Raw genomic sequence first — 13,594 nt, forward strand, 5'->3', positions numbered from 1 at the left:
CAGGAAGAACAGATAATCAGCTGGACTGAGGTGACTTGACTGTGACAGTCAGGAACCTTCAGAGGCATGTGTGGGGCATCCTGATAAAAACAGAAATGACACCAGACCATCCCTAAAAACTGAACCCAGGACCACTGTTATATTTTAAGGTCCTTTCTCTGTGCATGTACTACAACCTGGAATGAAACCCCACATCCTCATAGTCACAGTTCAAACACTTAAATACCTCCCAGTGAACCAGGACTATAATCACTGTAGGGGTCTGAATTACTGTGACTTGCCCTTGAACAAAACTGTTTTTCTTGCTGCTGCTCTGTCAAGTCTGATACACCCCCATTAAATACACACTTTCAAAGTCGGGTCTTGTGCAGAATGGTTTTGTCTGAGTTGTTATTTTTATCATTGTTTATCACTTCTCTGGCTGGGACAGCAGGAAAACAGTTCTTGAGCCGAGTCAGTCACTTTTGTGCAGTTTTTTTCCGCTGAAACTTTAAAATATATGCATGGATGTAGGGCGCTGTCCCAACCTCTTGTTCTCAAGTGCAGCTGAGGACCTTGTTGCATGTCATCCCGTTCTCTGGTTTTGTCTTTAATGAATAAACATGGACATGTGGGACACTGGCCTTGGTGAGATTCAGATGTGCCCTTAAACCTGAGTTAAACCATGACTGCTGCAAGTTTACAACTCATGCAGGTGCAGGATAAACCAGCTGGGTTTAAGTTAAACCACAAATAGTTTAAGCTGCAGCGAAGCTGTTTAAGGTTGAACTGAGCAACAACCACAGGAAGTTTTAAAAACTGCAGCAGCTTGAAGGCTACGAAGATGTTTTTCATATCGTGCCTCTAACTTTGTACTGTACAGTATATGTACAGTAGTAGTAGTCAGATCTTTTGAGTAAAATTAACAGTACCACAGTACAGAAATACTCTGTTAGATGTAAAAGTCCTGCATTGAACATGTTACTTAAATAGAAGTACACAGGTTTTATCAGCAAACGTACTCATTGTGCAGACTGATGTGTCTTCAGAACACTGCATATGGGTGATTTTAATTATCTGACTGTCATCACCACTTTAATGCTGCAGCTGGTGTGGGCGGAGCCAGCGTTCACTACCTTATATGGACCTTTAATAATACATCAGGATTTTTTGCTGATTGTTTTGTTTGATTGATCTGATGAGACCTGGACCTTTAATAATACATCAGGACTTTTTGCTGATTGTTTTGTTTGATTGATCTAAATCTGAAAAAACTAACAAGATAAATGTGGAGTAAAACTATAAAGTATTGTAAAATGGAAATACTCAAAGTGCATGTTCTTTAAAACTGTACTTAAGAGTACTCAAGTAAATGTACTTGCTTTCCAGCACTGATGGTTTACATGTAGTTATGTGTATATTCTTAATTTTTTCTTACACAATCGCTCATGCAAATGTTTGATTTTTCCATTTTTAATTCCTTTTAAAAAACACATACATTAAACACTTTGAAACTGGTTCAGTGTATAAATACTGCTCCATAAATAAACCTGCCTCTCTGTCTTTTGTCCAAGCATCTCCCAACCTTGAAACTGTGAAATGCATTCAAGATTTCTCCAAACCTATGCAGCAACACACACACACACACACACACACAGAGAGAAACACAACCTCTGCTGTGCTGATGACTCTGATAGAGCACAGCACAAATAAAAAAGCTAAGGCAAAGGACGTGCTCTTGCATCTTGGGCTGCTTTTAATGCTGAACATGTCGATCCAGTCCACATCGAAGAGACACAACAAGCACTGAACTACGTATGTGACTCGTGAGCTGGATGTCAACTCCGTGAAAACAGTCTCTGAGCCGAGCGGGTGGATTATTAACTTCGGAAAAACAGCAACTTTCTCTATGCTTTTATTATTATTATTGTCTTTCTCTACACAACTTGTAAGCATACATAATAACGATGCAAGAGCCAGACAGTATCTTCTGCACAGATCCTCCAGGAGAGAACTATGAAAACAACTTAATGAGCCACTTCATGGCGGAGTCGTAAAACAGTAAATTACAAAGGCAGCGGGAAAATTCCAACATATTTACAGTTTGTGTTTTTTTCAGTACAAATTTAAAGGTGTGTTTGATGTCTGTGGTTAATAGAGGGACCGTTTCAGACACGTTGAACCAGCAGCTTACAGTTAGGCTTGGCCACTCCCACGGGGGAGGACGAGGGCGGGGTCGGCTCAGGGGCTGACGGCCAGGTACTCGGACCGGGCTGCTGACCCATGTGTCTCTTCGATCTGAGGCTCCTCAGGAGAGCCGGGTGGCGCCTGGGCCTGCTCCGACTCCTTCTTGTCCAGTTCTTGCTGAGTCTGAATCTTCAGGATGAGCTCTTTGATCTCCTCACGCTTCGTCTTCATCCTCTGCTGAGGAAACCAGTCCGACAGGTTGACCTTCAGGTGAAAACTGGTAATTGGATTCTGTATGAAAAGATGAAAGAAGACAGATTACTTTTAAAGGAGGCTGGAGAACATGAAACTCCAGAAGGACCCATATTAAAGGATTAGTCTGAAGATATTCTTTGTCTGTGTCCAGTTCCCTCCTCTTTGTATGATTTAAAGCTGCAGTGAGCAGCTGTTTTAGGAAGTTACTGATCCTTCCTTTTAAAATCCTTCTATGCAAGTTGGCAGTTTATTAGAACACCACGCTAAAACTAATGCAGTCTAATAAAACAGTCCTGCATCAAATCCTCCTTCATGATGTGATAATGCTCAGTCTTTATTCAAAATGTTTTATAGAGGTGGTGATTCAGCTGAAAAAGGACCAAAAACATAGTCTTTTAAAATCTTTTTAAATTATTTGTGAATCCATTTAACCAGTAAAGTCAACTGAGCAGGAAACTTCATACTTAAACAACATGGAAGAAAATGGAATACAAACAAGAAAATGCAAAGTCAACAAAGGAGGTAAAAAAAAAAAACTGCAAATAAAAGCAGGGAAAACTAAGCAGTAAAAGCAAACAGTGATGTTTGGGAGGATGTTTCATTGGGTTCCTCCTCTCACCTCGAAGAAGCTCTCCACATACTGTAGGACGTAAACTCCACAGTCGCTGAAGTTATCCTGCTGAGGCACACGTGGGCTGGAGCCCCTCATCACGTCCTTCCCAAAACTCCGCTGAGTCCCTTTACGCACCTCCCACTCCACCTCCAGGTACCTAAAACAAACAGACACACTGTTACTCTACAGCAGCACTGCTTGTCCTCCTGAAGTACTCAGTACCAATAACTTTACTCCGAGTTACCCGTCCCTTAGTCTGGGTATGTCCTGTAAGTGTGACTGGTCTATTTTTTCAGAAGTATTTTCCACAAATACAAATGAAAACAACCTACAAGCTCCTTTATACCACCAATGTTTGGAGCAGTTAAAGATTTAAACACCCTGCTCTCTCTTTGTAACGGTCGGGGGGTGTCTATATGATGAACCTATTATGTCAGTCCAGTCCATGCTGTTTCCTGGTCTCATATTTGCTTCCAAGGTGCCACGACTGCACCTGCACCTACAAGAAAATCAAGCAAAGCTGTGGCGGCATCTGGACATGATGAAGTGTCTCTGAACCGGTAAACTGGGACCTACCCTACCGGGCATGAGCGCCGACTCTGTGCACAATCAAGGGTTTTGGTGTCAGATAACAGAAACTAGTCTGTGGAAGTGTTGTAACCTGCACTGGCCCTTCTGTACAACAAATGCTGATTTACAGCAGGAACTCACTCTCTCAGAGTTTTGATCACAGTCGACCGGGTCGGACCTCGCAGCGAGTCCATGATGAGAATACATGGCCTACAGGAAGGAGCAACACATCTGTTATTCAATATCTGAGGTCAAAGAAGGATATCATAAATCATTTTTCCACATAGGCCCTGAATAATATGTTAAATCTGGGACAAAGTACATGAACACCCATAAAAAGGTGTTTCCACTAAAAAGACCGTCATGTATTTAATAGAAAAGCCTCCTGGGTCAAACACCTGAAATACGTCAATGTTAAATTCTAGGCCAGGAAGTATTTCTCACTTCATCTCCAAAACGTCATATAAGCTCAGTATTATTATCCTAATCCAATGTGACCTCGGGAGACTCGCTGGCTTTTCCCAGTGTCATGTATCAACCTGGTGAGGTGAGAACAGTGAGCCCCACTGACCGACAAATCAACATAAGCAGGGCAGCAGCGCCCCCTCTGGGTGAGAAGGCAGAGGTGCGTCCACTCACTGTTTGCAGATGGTCGGTTTGGAGGCCAAACCCGAGGCGTCCGAGCCGAGCGTGTCGTCAGCCAGAGCCCCGTCCTCACTGCACTCATCCTGGACACACAGGCGGAGGAACATTCACTAACATCAACTTCACATGAGGATTTTTTATTACTGCTTCAGTTACAGCTTCTTCACACATGATGAGCCGAGTACCTGACAGGAGCTTTGGCCATCAGAGAAGGTGTAAGTGTCATCGTCTCCTTTTCCTGAACCGTAACAAACACTGATTCTGTGCAACTCGCCTAAAAATCACAACAACAAACAAAACTCCATTAATGTTAATTCAAGCTGTTGAACAGCCTCCTCTCCCACCGTCCAGCGCGCCAGCAGGGCGACCACAACACACCAGGAGTTCATACCCGAGCTAGAACAAGGCTGCACATCGCAGCGCTGTCTGCAGCACGGTGTGCTGCATAAGAGCTGTGCAATGTGTTTTTATTCTGATCGACTTTCATCACAGATCCTGAACAAAGGAGACGACTGCTCTACCCACTGCACCACTGTCACGTCCCCAAAGACATTAAAATGTGACTCTTCCAACAAAAACATGTAGTGTAGTTTTCCATCAGCGTGGGTCAGCCTGCTTTAATCGAACCAGGCAGGCACAGGTCGGCCTACGTTTCCATCTGTTTCTAGCAGCAGGTGGCAACGGTGCTGACTCGGGCTCAGCTGAACCCGTTTCCACCCAGCTGGCCCATTGAGACACGTGATTGGCTGAAATGTTGTGCTGAACGTCCTTACACGTTTAGCATCGACCTTTTATCTGTTATTTCACTGCATCCATATTTGAAAATGGGAGCCCCTCACCTCCGATGAGAGGTGAATGCCTAAGACTAAGGGCTACATGCTGCAACCTGATAACACCACACTGACATCGCAAGTCGTGTCGCTTCTCAGTGGCTGGCGCCGCCCCCAATGTGAAATGATGCAGAAGATAAACAATGCGTTTTATGGTGCAGTGGAAACACAGCTCAGTTCCACTGCGTGCAACACAGGTGGGCAGGGCTGAACTGTACTGATGGAGAAACGCTGTAGGCTGGTGTGGGAGGTGAATGTGGAGCGCTGCTCTGTAGGTGAGCTGAACTGACACATTATCATAAGCCTTCGCCTTACAAAGATGGCAGGGGCACTTTAGAGCAGCAGCTCTATAGAAGGTGCTCCTGCTTGGTCAGCGAATCAGGAGCTATCTGACCAGAGAAACAGGATCATGCATGTCACCAGACGATGTCAGCTTTTGCTCCTTGATGTTATGGCAGTGAAAAGCCCAGGGTGTCCATCACCAAGTGTCAGACTAAAACTCACTTGTGTACTGTTGCTCAGTGTCACCCTGGCTGTTGCTAGATGCTACAGGGGGGTTGGAAAGCTCTTGCCCCCCTTCCGTGAATGAGCTCTCCTTGGTGACGTCGACGCCGGGCTGAGCCTCCGCAAACGCCTCAGGGTCGCCGGGGGACAGCTGCTCCGAGGAGCTGTCCAGATCGTCTCCGTCTGGGGACAGAGGACGACAGTGGTCTGGGATGTTCTCTTCTGACTGAGGGTCTGAGGTGGTGGAGGCTGGCAACGAGTCCTGATACAGCGGGTTCGGCTCAAACACCGGCCCCTCAAGGCCCGGGAAGCAGATGACTGCCAGGTACCAGTGGGCTCTGGAAAATAAAGGTTTAAATTAGTTTCAGTGGTTTTTGAAAAGCAGAGCAGGAGATGAATCAAATTCTATGAAGACTTACGACTCATTGATGGGAACAAAAATGAAGTCCTTCTGGAACAAGTCCACGTGCCGAGTCCACGTCTTCACCCTGTTGTGCTTCCTCTTCTGGAGTCTGAAAAAGCAAAACTGAACGTGAAAACATCTGAACAGACTGTGATGTTAAACCGTCATCTGCTGATGGAGCAGGACACTCACGGCAGGTTTGTCGTGTCTGGAATATTCCTGTGCTCTCGCTGGTTCAGCCTCTTGTAGAAGAAGGAGCTGAACACATGGATTCTTTGTGCATCTTCTTTTTTCAATTTCTCTAAAACTAAATATCTTAACACACAAACAATGGAACAGCTCATGTCACTATGAAAACCCAAGGTTTCCCTGCACTGATACTGAAAATAAACACTGATGTTTCTACTGCACTGTGTTTGTGTTATGTGAGATAATCAGCTACAAGAGACCAAAACACTCACTTTAAATAAAAGTCTATGATAACATCGTTTAGGAACTCTCCATCGTTAAGGCAGTGGAGGTCTTCATTAGTGACCGATATGCCGCCTTTGGCTGGAGGAGGAGGATACACCATTAATCTGGAAGACACACATCATTAAGCGTTAGACTGCAGTGTCACAACACAACACAACACAACGCCCTCGCCAGCAGTGCCACTGCCAGCACTGAGGGTCAGTCTTCTGCTGTTTGACTCAATGTGTATCAGATGCAAAACTTCCAGGTATTAAAATGACAGATTCTTCAGTCTGTAGCAGGACAGCAACACACCTGATCGTTTACATTTAAACACTGTGATACACAAGAACAGGTCTTACATTTTTGTTCATTATGTGTTGAAGGCATCACTAGATTCAGATGTGTCTGAAAATCCAGTGAAATGATTTCTTCTTCATTCCAAGGGCTACTTAGTGACACTACTGCCAAGTTAATTGCAGCAGAACAGCTTCATGTCTATGTTTACTCTTGATCAGGTGGCTCCTGACTTAAACCATAATGTTTCCACTCTTCGTTAAACCTCCTGCACGGCTGCTGAGGGGCTTGGACACATTCTGAACATCTGCAAACTCCAGGACTGTATCGGCCTGTGTTTGAGAAACCGACACCTGGCCTGCAGGTGATAACGGAAGCACTCACTTGACGATTGGTCCCGAGAAGGTAGGCTGGAGGTCGGTCATGTCCTCGTCTTCTTCTTCAAAGTATGTGCTGGTTTGCTGACGAGTGGCCATCCGTGTACGTGCAGGCATGGTGAGCGATGTACCCAGAGTGCCCTGCGTGAGTGGGGAGACTTTGCCGACTGGAGTGGAGGCCTGGGTGATTCTCAGAGAAGTTTGTAGTGGTTTCCCCTGCACAGAGGGAGGTAAAAAGAACTTATTTAATTGATAAACAGCTCCACTAGAAACATGAAAAATTTGTCAAACACACCCAATAACTGCAAAATTCAGAGGGCTGTATTTTTTAAGGTTCTTGGGCACCACTGTGTTATATCTCCAATTCAGAAACACTTTGATTAAAATCCAAATGCTGCCACAAACAAATTTCCTTTAACTGTATGTTGAGGCTTTTGCTTCCCTTGAACTCGTCTTCTCAGGCTTTTGCTCCAACCAGGCGCCTCTGAAGTTACAAAAACTCAACCATTTTGAATTTAATTCCCAAGTTAGGACAATGAGTTTAATGGAGCTTCTTGGCAGTGCTGCACAGCATCAAAATCAGAATCAGCTTTATTGGCCAGGTGTGTCGGACACACGAAGAATTTGACTCTGGTACATCGGTTCTCAATGTGTATGTACATGTCCCCATGCAAGGGGCAAGCAAACAGTAAACCAGCATAAGGCTGTAATATAACAAAATAAAGTGCAAACAATGGAAAATAAACAGTACAAACAGGCAGTAAACAATGCAGACAAAGGAATGCTCATTGTGAAATGAGGTAAGTAGGAATATAAACAGAGTACTTAAAACTAGAGACCTGTACAGATCTGTATAATCTGTACAATGTATATTTACAGGTGTTGCACTGAGGGTTATTGTCCAGTCATATGGTCATTGGTTAAGTGTTCATCAGAGTAACAGCCTGGGGGAAGAAACTGTCCCTGTGCCTGGTTGTCTTAGTGCACAGTGACCTGTAACGCCGTCCAGAGGGGAGGAGTTCAAACAGATTGTGCCCAGGGTGTGAGGGGTCAGCAGTGATCCTCTCCACCCTCCTTTTGACCCGTGAGGTGTACAGGTCCTCCATGGAGGACAGGCTCACACCAGTGACCTTTTCTACAGTCCTGACTGTCCTCTGAAGTCTGTACTTGTCCTGTTTGGTTGCTGATCCAAATCAGACAGTGATGTGTAGAGTGTAGAGAACAGACTCAATGATTCCTCTGTAGAACTGTATCAGCAGCTCCTGGGGCAGGTCGAACTTCCTGAGCTGGTACAGGAAGTACATCCTCTGCTGCGCTGATCTCCCTTGTCAGTGTGTTCCTCGCCTGGCTGTACAGTGTTTTGTCCCCACTTCTGTAAGCCTCCTCTTTGGCATGACGAAGCTGCTTGAGTCTTGCTGTAAACCAGGGCTTGTTGTTGTTGTTGTATGTGCATGAGGACTTTTTGGGCACACACACATCCTCACAGAAACTGATATAAGATGTGACAGTGTCAGTGAGTTCATCCAGGGCTGTAGCTGCAGACTCAAATCCACTCCAGTCTGTGCAGTCAAACCAGGCCTGTAGCTCTGACTTGGCCTCCTCAGTCCAGCTCTTCACTGTTTTGACTACAGGCTTTGCAGCTTAAAGTTTCTGCCTGTAGGTTGGAATAAGATGGACCATACCGTGATCTGAGTCCGAGGGCTGCGCGGGGGACAAAGTGATAGGCGTCTTTTATTGTTGTGTAGCAGTGGTCCAGTGTGACTTTGTCCCTGGTGGGACAGGTGACGTGCTGTCTGTATTTGGGCAGTTCGTGGGTGAGATTTGCTCTGTTCAAGTCCCCTAGAACAATGAGTGGAGAGTCGGGGATATTCTAGGGTCTGAACACCTGGAAGCCCAGTACTTTTAACGCGCTGTCCGCGATCGAGTCGCTCAGCCAGGTCTCCGTGAAGCACAAAGCAGCAGAGTGTGCAAAGGCAGTTAGTCCTGTTGACAAGAAGAATTTCATCCATCTTGTTGACCAGGGAGTGGAGATTTGCCAGGTGGATAGACGGGAGTGGAGTCCGGGTACCTCACTGGCGTAGCCTCACCAAGGCGCCCACAAGTCCGAGCAGAGCCTCCCAGACTTCCTCTCCCCACACACCTCCTCTAGCTCCTCAGGAGGAACCCCAAGGCGTTCCCAGGCCACCCGGGAAACATAGTCTCTCCAACGTGTTCTGGGTCTGCCCTGAGGCCTTCTCCCAGAGGGATATTCCCGGAATACCTCCCCAGGGAGGCGTCCAAGGGGGGCATCCTAAACAGGTGCCCGAGCCACCTCAACTGGTTCCGCTCAACGTGGAGGAGCAGCGGCTCTACTCTGAGCTCCTCACAGGTGACTGACCCTATCCCTAAGGGTGCGCTCAGCCACTCTGAAGCTGTACAATTACATTGAATTCAGGGGGAAAAGTGACAACCCACCGTACAAGCTAGCAGCTAGTGCTGTGATTAAATCTAAATACAAACCCTAAACTAAAAGGGGAATAAATTCCACACAGAACCTTTAATGTATTTAGATTATTAGTTTGAGGTACGACTTTTTAGTACTAGTAATTTCTGTTTTGAAGCTCAGCCCCACGGACCAGCATGGCTCCCGTGCAGCGCTCACCTTCTCCTTCGATGCCTTGTTGTAGTTGACCAGTCGGATGTTGGCCTCGTCAAAGTTCAGCTTCGTGGGGAAGTTGCTCAGGTTGTTGGACCTGCCAATCTCACCCAGGATGTCCTCAAGGATGACCTGTTCCTTCATCGGCAGGCCATTCTCGAAGATCAGAACGATGTACTTCTCATCCGACTCTGGCAGCACAGAACGCAATGTCGGAGCAGAGAATTAATTTCACTGCTGAATAAGCCAAACACGTAATATTTCTAACAAATAATCACACTGAGTTTTTGGTTGTTTTGTTACATTCAAGAAACTTCGACTTAGGTGATTTACCACCTTCATCTCTTCTATATGAAAAGCTGGAGCTTACTATGATCAAGTTCACCTTTAACAAACAGCTCATAATGAACCTCACAAAGGATTTTTACTTTCAATAGTTAACTACTGCCCCGTGCTTCATCAGCTGGTTTTGTGCTGCATACCAAGAAGTCCCATTTTATACAAGCCCTTCTACTTCTTCATGAGTTTTCATTTAACCATGCTGCATTACCTAAGAGCACACAGAGCACGCTGTCTATTCTCCCTGCTGATGAGGTTTTACCATGAAGGGAATTCGTGTTAAAGAGCTATGAAATCTCAAGGTAAAATAGTTGACGTGCCAGTATTCATTTATAGGCCGTACAAAAGGGCTGCCACGTGTCTGCGCTGTAGTCAGTCTGCTGTTTGACGGAGCTGTCAGCAGCAGGCTGCAGATCAGTCTGTCACTTTTCTTTGCTTACAGGCATAAACTACACATTAAACACAGTCTTCTACAGTGAAATTGTGAGGAAGCATAAAAAAGATAAGTTGATCTTCCTTTTGTCAGAGTTCAAATGATTGTGAGGAGAAGCTGATTTTCATGTTACTACAATGTATGTCAAAGAAACACATTTAGAACAAATCCTGAGTTTCCTTTGAGCCATTTTGGACCAACTCTAACACCCTGAATCAAAACAAAATCCTCAAATGTGAACTGAAGTCAGGTTTTCTACTCACGGTCTCCAGCGCAGTCGTACCACTCGCCTCCCTTCTCCTTGGACATGTTGAGCTGTGCCCGCAGGCGACTGCACTCCTCCGGCGTCGTCTGGAAAAACAAGACGGGAAGCTTGCGTACGTTGCACCACTCACAGCTGATCAGCTCTGATGCCTGAAGACAAACTTCTACGCTGTCGCAATTGGGGCCTGATGGAAAACGAACGAATCAGACTCGGCCACATTTTATTCAGTCTCTGCATAAATGATCAAAATTTAAGGTCTTTAATTTAAATCATAAAACAGCGGAATAAACTAAACTTACTACACATTTGACAAACTACACCAAAGATAAATGCTTTACAAAATCTGACACGAAATGTTGACGTAACTATGATTACTGTCCCTCTGCAGATGAATGCAGTCATAGAGAAGGATGTTACACAGAAGTGTACAGGGTTGATCTGAGCTAAACACAAAACTGCGCAGGTGCAGCCAAGACATTCCACTGATGTCTGATGGCTTGCATTCACTGAATTCATTGCTGCTGGTTCATACCTTCAGTTTCCAGCTGGATGTGGTCAACGGAAAACTGAAAAGACAAAGAACAAAGCAGGTAGTCCATCATTTCCGTTCCCATTTTTGTTTCCCATAAAAGTCCGGGTTGCTGTATTTCCAAATAAGAGGAATAAAGTACTCACAACGACAGGTTTCGTCACCATCCTGCGCAGAGTTCCCACTCTGACGCTGCGACATTCCAGGATGATGCTGTCACACTTATCAGGCACGACTTTGGGCTTTTTTGTCCTGGGAGAAAACTCCTCCGGAGGCTGAGATCCAAGCTGCAAAAAGAAATGTGACTTCAGGAACAGTATGAGGTGTTCACGTTTCTCTGTTACACTGGTTTTACTTCATAACACAGTGAAGTGTAGAGGACTCAGAATGAAGCACAGGATCAGCGAGTCAGGGTTTCCAATCCCAGTAAACTCCAAAGACACGCTGAAAAAACCCTAATAAGCTTCACATAACTGACAAAACATCTGACAACTTGCGCTTTTACTTCACAGCTTACAAATCACTACTGCCTCCTCAAGTACACTGGGCCTCCAGGTGTTGGTTGGCTACTGGCAGGACACCTAGAGCCTTACCTGATCTTTTATCCGACCTTTCCGAGGTATCGTGACCTTCATGTTCACATCTTCAAAGAATTCCTCAGCACCGACCTCCTCCTGCTCTTCCGTGCTCTTCACCGCCGCCTCCACTCTGCCTCCAGAGGGTGCCGGGGAGGAGTGAGCCGAGTCCGCAGGGCAAGGGGACATGCTGTCCAACCTGTTACCACTTCCTGTGCTGGCGTTGTCAGCCTCCTCCTCATCATCACTGGACAGAATGACTGGGAAAGGAGGTTTAGAGAATGGCTGTAATGTTGACGTTCTGCCTGAATGTTAGGTGTTGATGCAGCTGAATGATTATTACAGGAGGCAGTTTTTCTGTTAAGCACAGTATCAGAGGCTCCAATATATGAGTCCTGTCAGCAACACAAGCTGGCACCGCTTGTACATGTTGTCTAGGTGTCACACGCTGTGATGCACTTGAGTTCTACAGAGGGTTGTAAAGACCAAAACAGAGAAATGTTGAAAGATTTAATGTTCATGAGTCTGAGTCAAGTCTGGAGGCAGTTAGGGGTGAATTGTGGGTCAAGTCGGAAGTCTGTTTATGTGGGACTTGACAGCAACTTGCATGCAGAAAAAGCACTTATTACCAAATGGAACAGCCATCTGGAAAGAAGGTTACGTAAAGACCGACATCACTGGTTGTAGACGTTCCTACCTCGTCATTTACTGTACCAGTAACTGGCATCAGTATTTCAGTGAGGTGTAACAGGATAAAGACTACAGGGCCAATCAAGGACTTAAGGCAGAAGTACTTCTTTTTACTTACTGGGGTCGTTGAGCTCGTGCTGCCGGGCCGCCGTCGTCCTCTTCCCCTTGGGGGGGTTCCTGGCTCCACAGCAGCTCGACGTCCCAGCTAGCAGAGGCAACTTTCCGTTGTTCACCGGGACCACGTTTCCTCTGGTGCTCACGATTCGGGGAGCCCTAATGGTCGTGGCCGGCTTGTAGAAGTTTTGCTGCAGGGCGTTTGGTCCAGGGGAGGGCTGGGATCTAAGGGGGGCACGGGGGGTCGGGGATGGCAGCGTGGCCTGCTGACCGGGCAGCACAGCCAGACTGCTTCCACAGTTCTGACACTTACTGCTGTCTTCGCTCAGCTTGTCGCATTTCACACACACTGACTGACAGATGGTTGGCCGAAGAGGCTGCCAAAGACAAACACTTGTTATGTTGACGGGACCAGGCAACAAGCTCAGGATCACAAACTTTAAATGTGTTATGGCTAATAACTGCCCGTGTAGAAGACACAGAAGAACATGATCACCTCCCTGGTGGTGGTGTTTCTGTGCACCTGTTATGGCCGATCTTCACTCTGTCTCCTAGCTCTAATATCTGGCTAGATGTGGGATGCTACCTCTGGGGCTGTGACTGGTTTATGTATATTTACTTTGAAAAGCCCATCGTTGTGTTATGTGTGAGACTATTTCTGGAGAGCTACATGACAAACTTGCAAATGATCAAACCATAAAACCTCCTCAGCAGCAGGAGAGAGCTCCCTCCTGAGAAGGCCAGATGCTCAATCGTGTCCAGCTCAGACAGAGAAGATGACATCAAGCCTGGTACGAAGGCAGACTTTCTGACATGGCATGATTTCTGGGTAATAAATTCCTTCATGCTGCCATTTGTCTTACCTCTGTGGATTTGATCTGTGAGGGGAAACTACAGCAGC

The 13,594-nt window shown here is 46.0% G+C and overlaps 1 protein-coding gene across 1 annotated transcript in view; it reads right to left on the minus strand.

Moving 5' to 3' along the window:
* Nucleotides 1-1,712: 1,712 nt before the first annotated feature.
* Nucleotides 1,713-13,594, minus strand: part of senp6a (SUMO specific peptidase 6a) — a 13,886-nt gene continuing 2,004 nt past the window's right edge. Inside the window, exons 7-23 of the mRNA XM_020619443.1 lie at nucleotides 13,557-13,589; nucleotides 12,698-13,070; nucleotides 11,908-12,149; nucleotides 11,461-11,601; nucleotides 11,318-11,351; nucleotides 10,784-10,969; nucleotides 9,755-9,939; nucleotides 7,121-7,329; nucleotides 6,448-6,564; nucleotides 6,179-6,301; nucleotides 6,003-6,095; nucleotides 5,584-5,921; nucleotides 4,435-4,523; nucleotides 4,244-4,332; nucleotides 3,746-3,814; nucleotides 3,041-3,191; nucleotides 1,713-2,457 (exon numbers count right to left, since the gene is read on the minus strand). Coding sequence (XP_020475099.1) covers nucleotides 2,221-2,457; nucleotides 3,041-3,191; nucleotides 3,746-3,814; nucleotides 4,244-4,332; nucleotides 4,435-4,523; nucleotides 5,584-5,921; nucleotides 6,003-6,095; nucleotides 6,179-6,301; nucleotides 6,448-6,564; nucleotides 7,121-7,329; nucleotides 9,755-9,939; nucleotides 10,784-10,969; nucleotides 11,318-11,351; nucleotides 11,461-11,601; nucleotides 11,908-12,149; nucleotides 12,698-13,070; nucleotides 13,557-13,589 — 2,709 coding nt within the window. The 3' untranslated portion in view covers nucleotides 1,713-2,220. The remainder of the gene's footprint in view (nucleotides 2,458-3,040; nucleotides 3,192-3,745; nucleotides 3,815-4,243; nucleotides 4,333-4,434; nucleotides 4,524-5,583; nucleotides 5,922-6,002; nucleotides 6,096-6,178; nucleotides 6,302-6,447; nucleotides 6,565-7,120; nucleotides 7,330-9,754; nucleotides 9,940-10,783; nucleotides 10,970-11,317; nucleotides 11,352-11,460; nucleotides 11,602-11,907; nucleotides 12,150-12,697; nucleotides 13,071-13,556; nucleotides 13,590-13,594) is intronic.

This window comes from Monopterus albus, unplaced genomic scaffold, assembly GCF_001952655.1.
Source record: "Monopterus albus unplaced genomic scaffold, M_albus_1.0 scaffold220.1, whole genome shotgun sequence".
NCBI classification, from domain to species: Eukaryota; Metazoa; Chordata; class Actinopteri; order Synbranchiformes; family Synbranchidae; genus Monopterus; species Monopterus albus.